This window comes from Ranitomeya imitator, chromosome 1 (assembly GCF_032444005.1).
Source record: "Ranitomeya imitator isolate aRanImi1 chromosome 1, aRanImi1.pri, whole genome shotgun sequence".
Lineage (NCBI taxonomy): Eukaryota > Metazoa > Chordata > Amphibia > Anura > Dendrobatidae > Ranitomeya > Ranitomeya imitator.
The window spans coordinates 393,903,435-393,916,875 of NC_091282.1; the positions used below are offsets into that span (position 1 = coordinate 393,903,435).

At 44.0% G+C, this 13,441-nt stretch overlaps 1 protein-coding gene across 2 annotated transcripts in view; it reads left to right on the forward strand.

The window, feature by feature from the left end:
* The window catches only part of LOC138674246 (uncharacterized), a 205,363-nt gene that overhangs the window by 136,657 nt on the left and 55,265 nt on the right, over positions 1-13,441 (forward strand). For both annotated transcript variants that reach the window (XM_069762139.1, XM_069762141.1), the window contains exon 12: positions 10,383-10,468. In XM_069762139.1, coding sequence (XP_069618240.1) covers positions 10,383-10,468 — 86 coding nt within the window. The remainder of the gene's footprint in view (positions 1-10,382; positions 10,469-13,441) is intronic.

Genomic DNA, 13,441 nt, shown 5'->3' on the forward strand with positions numbered 1-13,441 from the left:
AGAAAATCATTTGAGAGAAAGCACTGGAGACTTCTAAGGTGGCCAGCAATGAGTCCAGACCTGAATCCTGTAGAACACCTGTGGAGAGATCTAAAAATGGCAGTTTGGAGAAGGCACCCTTCAAATATCAGGGACCTGGAGCAGTTTGCCAAAGAAGAATGGTCTAAAATTCCAGCAGAGCATTGCAAGAAACTCATTGATGGTTACCGGAAGCGGTTGGTCGCAGTTATTTTGGCTAAAGATTGTGCAACCAAGTATTAGGCTGAGAACAAAAACAAAAGGGAGGGCACCATCAACACTAGTAACAAAAACGATAAAGGGGATCTACCCAGAGATATGTCAAATAAGGGTATACAAAGCACAAAAAGAAAAGAGACATACCAAGACCTGGGGACCACCCTAAATATAAATATATGTATAAATTTTATTATTTATATGAATCCGAACAACACATACCACATAAACAGTAGAAAGAATATAAAACCAAAAGGATTAAAAACACCAATACTAGAGACCATCCCAAAGAGAGAAGGTGAAAATAAGACCCCCTGGACCCCAAACAATGGGTCTAGTCTGCACTTGACAAAGAATACATCATATATGAGTAGCTATACAATAAATAGTTGTAGGACATGGGACAAGAAAAAAGGGGGTACTGGTAATGTCAGTATGGACAGAGTATTATGCCCATAAACCTAATGAAAACCAATACAACAAAGTGGTTGGTTGATCAAAGTGCTACAATAACATTTATATGCACATATATGAAAAGCCCACCCAAAAAAAAAAAAAAATAAATGGTAGACCTTATATAACCAGCCAAACTGTACAAAAACATCCAGTACCCAGGTATTGACAACTGAATAAATTGATTCAACTGCTAGAGGACACATACATATATATCCAGCATATAGCTGTAATGCATGAAGAGTGGGGAACTAACCCCATCAGTACAAATAAATGCCAAATATATCTACCACAGTCAGATACATAGTGTCAAACCACAAAAGACAAAAGGTGTAGTACCCACACAAAACTATCCATGAGGAAAATGCGCTGTAAGGCCAGAATATGTATAACAATAAATAAATAACAGAGTAGATTGCTGTCATCCACAGCGCATATACACATGGAGAGAGAGTGGATACAAAACCTATTGAAGCGTGGTAGGGGAGCCCGAGAAGACCAATAACGGCTGCTGATCTAAAAAATCATGCTCCAAGTCCCATGTCCGAACAAAAAGGAAGTGCGAGACCCGAAGGAGGGGTCCGGGGGGGGTTAAGCACCCGACGCGTGTCGCCACATCTGTGGCTTCATCAGGGGTAGGAAGTGGTATGAGCCATTGGATTCCAATACAGGTATAAGTACTTTACCCGATAATGAGGGATCCTGAACAGCTGTGAGAGAAGGCGCAGCATACAGCCGGAAGTGATGTAAAGCCGGAAATAAACACTGGTGTAGCGGCTACAAAACAGGTGTACAAAGATGGCGGACGAGCAGACACAATGCGCGTGCGCAAAGATCGCAGTGATGTCAAGCCGGAAATAAACGCAGGTGTAGCAGCTATAATACTGGTGTACAAAGATGGCGAATAGGCAGACACAGGGCGCGTGCGCAAACACCACAGTCAGCTTAGATGGAGCCCGCCCACCTGCAGTAACGTAATACACAGAGCCAGAACAGACCGGAGATAGCGGCGCTTATTACAGTAAGGAGTCCCACAATAGAAACAACCTAATCATATATACAAGAAATCTCGCATCCAGCACCAAGGCACCCAAATATAGAGTGACCAGAGCTGGATGCGAGAAACTACACTAGTACCACACCTGTGCAGATGGATCTAGACCATAACTCCTGTCATAGTGGAGGTATCTGCTCCATGAATCAGTAGATGACCGCATTAAGTCCAAATATGCATGCTACATCAGTACCAATTAGCAGAAGACACATGTACAGCAGTACGTATCCTCCCCACTATGACAAGTGAAGGATACCAACATGCCCACATAAATAAGACTAGCGCCACCCTCCCAAAGATGAACATCAAGTGGAAGTAGTACATAAAGAAATTTTTACATCCCCTACAACTCAAGGCATATAGACGCATATACCTATTAGGGAACGCTATCCATATAAAAAGAAGAAAAAAACCCACCTAAATGTGTCCCCTACCAAAACGGTAATAAGAGCACATGAGTAGTATATAACAGATGAGACAAGGCCATGAGTAAAGGGCGTCTAAGGTTTAATAGATAGCAACCCTACCCAAAAAAAAAAAAAAAGGGGAGGGGGGAAGTGGCATAGGTACAAGGGGCAAAAGCTATTTATCCACAGAAAATGTAAGTACATACATGCTAATTGAAAAAAACGCTAATTAATCAGAGCACTGCGGAAGCAATTCCAAAGTGTAATAAATTAGTACATAAATACCACAGAGTAATGGCTCCAATAGCGACGTATTTAACTGCAAGGCGCACATTCATAATAGTAATCCCATAAGGGCCAAACCTACCAATAGCCAGATGGAGACCAACAAGAGTTATTATAGTCGCTTGCAATTTATAGAGTAGTTGTAGCTCCCATGAATGTATAAACCCCACAAAACCGAACAGAGGCCAAGGCTTTTTTTTTTTTTTTTTTTTTCTTCAGCCTTGGCCTCTGTTCGGTTTAATACTTATAGATACTATTGCCTCTGGATTAGCTTTATTATTTTCCTGTTGTTCAAGCCCTCTGTTTTGTGGGGTTTATACATTCATGGGAGCTACAACTACTCTATAAATTGCAAGCGACTATAATAACTCTTGTTGGTCTCCATCTGGCTATTGGTAGGTTTGGCCCTTATGGGATTACTATTATGAATGTGCGCCTTGCAGTTAAATACGTCGCTATTGGAGCCATTACTCTGAGGTATTTATGTACTAATTTATTACACTTTGGAATTGCTTCCGCAGTGCTCTGATTAATTAGCGTTTTTTTCAATTAGCGTGTATGTACTTACATTTTCTGTGGATAAATAGCTTTTGCCCCTTGTACCTATGCCACTTCCCCCCTCCCCTTTTTTTTTTTTTTTTTTTTGGGTAGGGTTGCTATCTATTAAACCTTAGACGCCCTTTACTCATGGCCTTGTCTCATCTGTTATATACTACTCATGTGCTCTTATTACCGTTTTGGTAGGGGACACATTTAGGTGGGTTTTTTTCTTCTTTTTATATGGATAGCGTTCCCTAATAGGTATATGCGTCTATATGCCTTGAGTTGTAGGGGATGTAAAAATTTCTTTATGTACTACTTCCACTTGATGTTCATCTTTGGGAGGGTGGCGCTAGTCTTATTTATGTGGGCATGTTGGTATCCTTCACTTGTCATAGTGGGGAGGATACGTACTGCTGTACATGTGTCTTCTGCTAATTGGTACTGATGTAGCATGCATATTTGGACTTAATGCGGTCATCTACTGATTCATGGAGCAGATACCTCCACTATGACAGGAGTTATGGTCTAGATCCATCTGCACAGGTGTGGTACTAGTGTAGTTGCTCGCATCCAGCTCTGGTCACTCTATATTTGGGTGCCTTGGTGCTGGATGCGAGATTTCTTGTATATATGATTAGGTTGTTTCTATTGTGGGACTCCTTACTGTAATAAGCGCCGCTATCTCCGGTCTGTTCTGGCTCTGTGTATTACGTTACTGCAGGTGGGCGGGCTCCATCTAAGCTGACTGTGGTGTTTGCGCACGCGCCCTGTGTCTGCCTATTCGCCATCTTTGTACACCAGTATTATAGCTGCTACACCTGCGTTTATTTCCGGCTTGACATCACTGCGATCTTTGCGCACGCGCATTGTGTCTGCTCGTCCGCCATCTTTGTACACCTGTTTTGTAGCCGCTACACCAGTGTTTATTTCCGGCTTTACATCACTTCCGGCTGTATGCTGCGCCTTCTCTCACAGCTGTTCAGGATCCCTCATTATCGGGTAAAGTACTTATACCTGTATTGGAATCCAATGGCTCATACCACTTCCTACCCCTGATGAAGCCACAGATGTGGCGACACGCGTCGGGTGCTTAACCCCCCCCAGACCCCTCCTTCGGGTCTCGCACTTCCTTTTTGTTCGAACATGGGACTTGGAGCATGATTTTTTAGATCAGCAGCCGTTATTGGTCTTCTCGGGCTCCCCTACCACGCTTCAATAGGTTTTGTATCCACTCTCTCTCCATGTGTATATGCGCTGTGGATGACAGCAATCTACTCTGTTATTTATTTATTGTTATACATATTCTGGCCTTACAGCGCATTTTCCTCATGGATAGTTTTGTGTGGGTACTACACCTTTTGTCTTTTGTGGTTTGACACTATGTATCTGACTGTGGTAGATATATTTGGCATTTATTTGTACTGATGGGGTTAGTTCCCCACTCTTCATGCATTACAGCTATATGCTGGATATATATGTATGTGTCCTCTAGCAGTTGAATCAATTTATTCAGTTGTCAATACCTGGGTACTGGATGTTTTTGTACAGTTTGGCTGGTTATATAAGGTCTACCATTTATTTATTTTTTTTTTGGGTGGGCTTTTCATATATGTGCATATAAATGTTATTGTAGCACTTTGATCAACCAACCACTTTGTTGTATTGGTTTTCATTAGGTTTATGGGCATAATACTCTGTCCATACTGACATTACCAGTACCCCCTTTTTTCTTGTCCCATGTCCTACAACTATTTATTGTATAGCTACTCATATATGATGTATTCTTTGTCAAGTGCAGACTAGACCCATTGTTTGGGGTCCAGGGGGTCTTATTTTCACCTTCTCTCTTTGGGATGGTCTCTAGTATTGGTGTTTTTAATCCTTTTGGTTTTATATTCTTTCTACTGTTTATGTGGTATGTGTTGTTCGGATTCATATAAATAATAAAATTTATACATATATTTATATTTAGGGTGGTCCCCAGGTCTTGGTATGTCTCTTTTCTTTTTGTGCTTTGTATACAAGTATTAGGCTGAGGGTGCCAATACTTTTGTCTGACCCATTTTTGGAGTTTTGTGTGAAATGATCAATGTTTTGCTTTTTGCTTCATTCTCTTTTGTGTTTTTTTCATTTAAGACAAATTAAATGAAGACAATAAAACCAAATAATTTGTGTTTGCAATAATTTTCAGGACGAAAATGAGTATTATCTGACAGAATTGCAGGGGTGTCAATACTTTTGGCCATGACTGTATGTGTTGTATGGTGTATGTTGCATGTCGTATGGTGCATGTCGCATGTTGCATGATGTCGCATGATGTTGCATGTCGCATACTGCTGCATGTTGTTGAATGTTGCTTGTCGTTGCATGTCACATGTCGCATGTTGTCACATGTTGCATTTCGCATGTTGTCGCATGTTGCATGTCACATGTTGTCACATGTTTCTTGTTGTCACATGTCGCATGTTGTCGTATGTTGCATGTTGCTTGTCACATGTTGCATGTTGTCACATGTTGCATGTCACATGTTGTTGCATGTTATAGCATGTTGCATGTCATCACATGTTGTCGCATGTTGCCGCATGTTGCATGCCACATGTTGTGTGTCGCATGCCGCATGTTGTTGCATGTAGCATGTGGTCGCATGTTGCATGTCACATGTCGCATGTTGTCACACGTTGCATTTCGCATGTTGTCGCATGTTGCATGTCACATGTTGTCGCATGTTTCTTGTTGCATGTTGCATGTTGTCGTATGTTGCATGTTGCATGTCACATGTTGCATGTCACATGTTGTCGCACGTTGCATGTTATAGCATGTTGCATGTCGTTGCATGTTGCATGTCGTCGCATGTTGTCGCATGTTGCATGCCACATGTTGTGTGTCGCATGCCGCATGTTGTTGCATGTAGCATGATGTTGCATGTTGTTGCATGTAGTATGGTGTATGTTGTGTGTTGTATGTGCACACAGTGTAGATGAGTCCGGCTCTGCTACATCTGGATGCCTGACATCTAGATGTAGCAGAGCCTGTAGATGATCACTGGCGATAACTCTCCAGCGATCACCTACACTACAGCTCTCTCACAAACAGCTGATCAGCTGTTTGCAAGAACCAGACTACTGTAGTGATGGAGACAAGTCCCGGTCACGTGCACGGCAGTTCTCACGATAACATAAGTTATTGCGAGAACTGCAGTGGACAAGGGACTTCCGGCGGCGGGATAGGTGAGCCGGCAGACATGCGTAGTAAGCTGCTTGTACGCAGTTTGTACGCATGTGACTAATCATTAGATGCGATTTTATCGCATCTAATGATATTCTATGGTAAATATACAGCGCGGCGACAGAGCATCGCCGCTTTGTAAACAGACATGCTGCGTTCTGAAAAGACGCGCCGCATGTCAGTTTACGTGGGTCTGCCGCCTCCGTGTTTTACCGCATAGTGGAGATGGGATTTCATGAGATCCCCTCCACTATGCTTTAACATCTGGATGCTGCGGGTTTGACACTGCGGCTCTACGCAGCGTCAAACACGCATCATTTCCTGAATGTGGAAATATACCCTAAGAGTTAAAATTTGACCAACGATTTCTCAATTTTACAACAAAATTTACAAAACCATTTTTTTTAGAGACCACCTCACATTTGAAGTCAGTTTGAGGGGTCCATATGGCTGAAAATATCCAAAAGTGACACCATTCTAAACTGCACCCCTCAAAGTACTCAAAACCACATTCAAGAAGTTTATTAACCCTTCAGGTGCTTCACAGCAGCAGAAGAAACATGGAAGGAAAAAATGAACATTTAACTTTTTAGTCACAAAAATGATTTTTAGCCACATTTTTTTTATTTTCCCAAGGGTAAAAGGAGAAACTGGACCCCAAAAGTTATTGTACAATTTGTCCTGAGTACGCCGATACCCCATATGTTGGGGGGGAACCATTGATTGGGCGCACAACAGGGCTCGGAAGGGAAGGAGTGCCATTTGACTTTTTGAATGAAAAATTGGGTCCAATCTTTAGCGGACACCATGTTGTGTTTGGAGAGCCTCTGTGTGCCTAAAGATTGGAGCTCCCCCACAAGTGACCCCATTTTTGGAAACTAGAACCCCCAGGTGCTTCACAAATTGATCCATAAACATGAAAAAGTACTTTTTTTTCACAAAACATTTCTTTTAGCCTCAATTTTTTCATTTTCACATGTGCAACAGGATAAAATGGATCCTAAAATTTGTTGGGCAATTTCTCCTGAGTACACCAATACCTCACATGTGGGGGTAAACTACTGTTTGGGCACACGGTAGGGCTCGGAAGGGAGGGAGTGCCATTTGACTTTTTGAATGAAAACAGCTCCAATCGTTAGCGGACACCATGTCGCGTTTGGAGAGCCCCTGTGTGCCTAAACATTGGAGCTCCCCCACAATTGACCCTTTTTGGAAACTAGACCTCCCAAGGAACTAATCTAGATGTGCGTTGAGCACTTTGAACCCCCAAGTGTTTTACAGAAGTGTATAACGCAGAGCCGTGAAAATATAAAATCATTTTTCTTTCCTCAAAAATTATTTTTTAGCCCGCAATTTTTTTATTTTGACAAGGGTAACAGGAGAAATTGGCCCCCCAAAGTTGTTGTGCAATTTTTCCTGAGTACGCTTATGCCCCATATGTTTGGGTAAAGCACTGTTTGGGTGCACGTCGGGGCTCGGAAGGGAGGGAGCACCATTTGACTTTTTGAACGCAAGATTGGCTGGAATCAATGGTGGAGCCATATCGCGTTTGGAGACCCCTAATGTGCCTAAACAGTGGAAATTCCTCAATTCTAACTCCAACACACCCCTAACCCTAATCCCAACTCTAGCCATAACCCTAATCACAACCCTAATCCCAACACAATCCTAACCCTAATCCCAACCCTAGACCTAACCACAACCCTAACCCCATCACTCCCCTAACCCTAATGCCAAGCCTAACCACAAGCCTAACCTTAACCCCTAACCCTAATCTTAACCCTATTTCCAACCCTAACTCTAATTTCAACCCTAACCCTAAGGCTATGCGTCCACATTGAGGATTCGTGTGAGGATTTTTTTGCACCATTTTTGAAAAATCCACAGGTAAAACACACTGCATTTTACCTGTGGATTTACCGGCGATTTCCAGTGTTTTTTGTGCGGATTTCACCTGCGGATTCATATTGAGGAACAGGTGTAAAACGCAGCTGTGGATCACCAGCCAATTCCGCACCATGTGCACATACCCTAACGCTAATTGCAACCCTAGCCCTAATTCTAACCCTAATTGCAAGCCTAACCCTAATTGCAACCCTAACCCTAATTCTAACCCTAATTGCAACCCTAAGGGCTCATACTCACTTGCGCAAAACTCGGATGAGTCTCACACGGCAATACCCGGCACTGCACCTGACACAGAGGAGCTGAGCATGCGGCTGCATGTATTCCTATGTGGCCGCACGCTCCGATGTGAGTGCCGGCAGCAGCGCCGGGTATTGCTGTGCGAGACTCATCCGAGTTTTGTGCAAGTATGAGCCCTAACCCTAATTCTAACCCGAACGCTAATTGCAACCCTAACCCTAATTGCAACCCTAACCCTAATTCTAACCCTAATTGCAACCCTAACCCTAATTCTAACCCTAACCCTAATTGCAACCCTAACTCTAATTGCAACCCTAACCTTAATTCTATCCCTAACCCTAATTGCAACCCTAACCCTAGTTCTAACCCTAACCCTAGTGGAAAAATAAAAGTAAATATATTTACTTTATTTCATTATTTTCCCTACCTATGGGGGTGGTAAAGGGGGGGGGTTATTTGCTATTTTTTTTTATTTTCTTCACTGTGATAGGTTCTATCACAGTGAGCACAATGTACCTGGAATGAATCTGCCGGCCGGCCGATTTGTTGGGTGCACTGCACATGATTCCGCCATTTTGGACGATGGCGGCGCCCATGGAGAAGATGGACAGACACCAGGAGGGACACCAGGACTCGGTAAGTATGGGGAGGTGAGATCGGACCATGGGGGGGAGCGGAGGACAGCAGAGGACAGGACAGAGCATGGAGGGGAGGTGATTGGTGGCGGTGGAGGGGGGCAGATCGCGGTCTCCTGCCATGGCCGATGATATTGCAGCATCCGCCATGGCTGGATTGTAATATTTCACCAATTTTCATTGGTGAAATATTACGATTGCTCTGATTGAAAATGAAACAGTCACTTTCAACAGCCAATCGAAGCGATAGTAGCCATGGGGGGGCAAAACCACCCCCCTGCGCTCAAGTACCACTCCCCCTGTCCCTGCAAGTCGGGTAAAATTACAGTTATCTCCTTGACCCGATCTGCAGGAACGCGATCATTCTGTGATGCAGCATATGCGTCACAGGTCGGATTGGCACCGACTTTCATGATGCATATGCTGTGTCGCAGGTCGGGAAGGGGTTAATATTATTATTATTATTATTAAATCGGTACCTTTATTGTAGAATTTGTGTCTGTAGATACAACCACATAAACAATCTGCAGCCATATACTATGTTTGAAAATAATATTGTGCAGAGATCCACAATACTTAGATGTTTAGCTGGTCTCTCTGTCGCACGTCACATTGTATCTTTCCTTGCAATTAATATGTAGTCAAATTGCAAATGAATGGAGGGATCCAAGGCCCCATTGTTCAAGAGATTGGAGGGGTGACACATTTTTACCAATGACATCTTCATTTTAGTTAGTATTATGCATTATGCAATGTCAGCTTGACTCATTCTGGTACTTTCTCTAAGGCCTCATTCAGATATCAGTTTTTCATGTACATAATCTGTTTTTCGCAGATAGCACACATACCCATTACAGTCTATGTTGATATTCACATGTCTGTGTTTTTTTTGCAGACCATGTCTTCTCAATACACTTATACAAGACTATAAATCTGTGAAAACCACAGACAGCACACAGATAACATCCTTGTGCAATCAATGGGCTGTCCTCTGTTGGCCATGTTCACAGATTCAATATTTGGTCAGTATTTGACACCAGTATTTGTAAACCAATATCATGTGTAGAACAGTCAGAGGAAAAGTATAATAGAAACAAGTCACCACTTCTGTATTTATCACCCACTCCTGGTTTTGGCTTACAAATACTGATGTAAAATACTGACCAAATACTGACCGTGTGAACATGGCCTTAAAATTGGAATTTGTAGAAGAGTTGCAATTTTATTCTCATACGAGAAAATCACAGTTGGTAAAAACTGACCAAGGAGAAAACACTGATGAAAATGTGATCCAAAACACTGATGAAAATCTGTCCATTTTGTTTACGTACAATAAAAAAAAAACAGATGTATGAATTAGTCCTTATAAATATTTAACAACCTGCTTCTTGACCTTTGCAGCAAAGATGAAATGGAAGATGCCACTTTATTTTGGCATTCCTCCGGCATGCAGATATAAGCATACATCCTTTGTTCTGCAGAGTCATGTAAGTATTGACCACATGGCCAATGTACAATGAAGTTAGGTGCGTTCAGTAGTGTGACTCCAAATCTCAGGGGTAATAGAAAAAAAAGTCATGAACCGTAATTTTATAGACTTTGTACGCTATTTACGGTATATAATTAATGAATATATCATAGCACTCCTTGGCAGCAATCAGAAAAAAACATCTGGTTTGTAACAGTTAAGCACTTCTATGGAGAGGTCAATGCTAAAAGCATAGAGGAAGTGTAACAAAGAGGTTGCTCTCTTCTTAGTACTTGTTCGGACATTTTAGTGGAAGGCCAAGCTGCTACCTATGAATATAAGATATAGTTGTGTGAAAAAGTGTATGTCCCCTTCCTGATTTCCTAATCTTTTTCATGTTTATCACACAAATATTTCAGATAAGCAAGCAGATGTAAATATTAGCCAGATATAACAGAAGTAAACCAAATGAAGGTCTTTACTATTAAAGGAAAAAGAAATCCAAACCTACAGGGCCCTGTGTGAAGAAGTGATCCCCACTTTAAAACATTAACTGGTTTATCACATCTTTTGGAAGCTGAGCTCAAATTCATTAGCCATATTCAGGCATGATTACTGCCACACCTGTTCTCAATCAAGAAATCACTTAAATAGGACCTGCCTGACAAAGTGATGTAGACCAAAAGATCTTCAAAAGCTAGACATCATGCCATGATCCAAATAAATTCTGGAAAAAATGAGAAACAAAGTGGTGGTTCGTGGCAAAAAATTTTATTTGGTGGACTGGAGGGGTTACGGTCCTGAGAGCCTGCTGAGCACATTCGGGCTCCGCAGCTCATTGCTGCCTTCGAACGTAGCGAGGCCCAAGGAGGGGGGGGGGCCCTAGGAGGGGGGGGTAATGTTAGGGGTCGAGTTCCCGCTTCTGCACAGGGGGAATCTCGAACCACCTCCGCTGCGGTCTCCCATTCTTATCCAGCCGCAGTGGAGTCTGCTCAGCAAAGACGTCGGTCCCAGCGTCTTGCTCATTCTCACTCTGTTCTGAGAGTTACTGCTGCTTCTCCAGTCTCTGCCATTAAAGTCAGTGCTGGTCAGCAGCGAGCGGACTTCTCTGGGACTAAGTCCTTGTCTGCACGTACTGAGCATGCCCAGGGTAAGATCTCCTGTTGGAGATCGAGGGTCATGTGCTCAGGCTCTGCAGCACATTCCATTGGTCCTCTTGGCAGGTCTTGGAAGGGCAAAAGTGCTGTAGCCACTTCCTGTGCTGCAACTATATAAACTGCGCATGACCGCACGGCCATGCGCCAGTATTGTCCCATAATGATATATGTGTGTGTGTAGATGGATGTATGTCGAAGGATGAAAGCTCCTAATTATCCCTCCCTAGAGTTGTTGTCTGCTCGCGGATGTTGGTAGCTATCTAGCGCCCGACTAACCATCTGCACGATACACACATTACAGCGTCCTCTTGCTGTGTCCGCCTGTACGGCGCCTTGCGCTTGCCTTGCGCTTTCCATACCCAAGCCTGGGTGTTTGGTGGCGTCTGTCAGTGCGGCATTGCTCGCACTCCTGTGCATTTATATATTTCTATTTAGTTTCCTTTCACGCCCAGTAGCGGTGTAGTGCCAGCAAGGGTCTAATCGGACTTCAATCCCGGCTGGGGTTAAGTACACTGACTACTTGCTCGCGCTTTAGGTGCGGTACCGCGGTCCTGTGACTTAACAGGATTGCTTCTTTCACGCTGGGTGAGGTTTAACCCACGTGTGTATACTTTAGTGTACCGCCATTTAGTCTGCAAATTGCTAGCAGCAGGTTTTCACCTGCACGGTGGACCCCGGACTGCGAACGCATCTATATCATCTGTCTTGGTGCGTTCCGCCAGTCCTAACATAATACTAGCGCCAGGGTCTGGCTAGTAAAATGGCGGACGACCAGCGTTTACAGAGGTACATCCAGCAGCTGGAGGGAAGGTTGGCGGCTCTTGAGCGTACAACCTCAGCTGTGGATGTCACTGCTGTAGCTGTGCAGGCTGCAAGTGTAGCCGCAGCCAGTTTGTCCGCTGCCACCCCTGCTCCGACTTTATCCCGTCTCCCGCTTCCTGACAAGTTTGCTGGTGACAGTAAACATTGTCGCGGATTCGTGAGCCAGTGCTCTATACATCTTGAGCTCCTGGCGTCACGTTTTCCTACGGAGCGGGCGAGAGTGGGATTTATCCTATCTCTCTTGTCGGGCAGGGCGTTGGAGTGGGCAACGCCACTCTGGGAGCAAGATGATCGTGTGGTACAGAGTGCTCCTCTCTTCTTGGACACTCTAAAGCAGGTCTTTTTAGGACCTCGGGTTACCCACGACACCGCACTCCAATTGTTGTCTATTACACAGGGTACGTCCGTGGTCAGCCAGTTTGCCATCCAGTTCCGGACTCTAGCTTCAGAGTTAGAGTGGCCAGACAAAGTTCTTATTCCGGTGTTCTGGAGGGGACTGGCAGACCATGTGAAGGACGCCTTGGCCACTAGGGAGATACCGGCCACACTGGAGGAACTTATTTCTGTGTCTACCCGCATCGACCTCCGTTTTCACGAGCGGAGGTTGGAGCGGACCCAGTGTAGGCAGAGGTTTCGGCTGGCTCCAACTTTCGCCAGACCTCTGGAATCCCCTGTCTTGGCGTCAGATTCCCATGAGGCCATGGAGGTTTCTCGAGCGGGACCTAAATCTCTAGCCGCTCGAGTACCCGTGGTTTGTAATAACTGTCAACAACATGGACATTACGCCAATAAATGTCCGCGGCGGTCGGGAAACGATCACGTCTAGTAACCATTGGGGGAGGTTCACTAGACACAGCAGCATTCTCCTCCAAACTGTCCTTTAAAGGGACAATCCTGTTAGGCTCCTCCACTCTAACAGTCGAGCTTTGTGTGGATTCAGGAGCAGAGGGAAACTTCATGTCCTCTGCTTTTGCTACACGTCATGCTATACCACTAGTCATGCTCGCCAAACC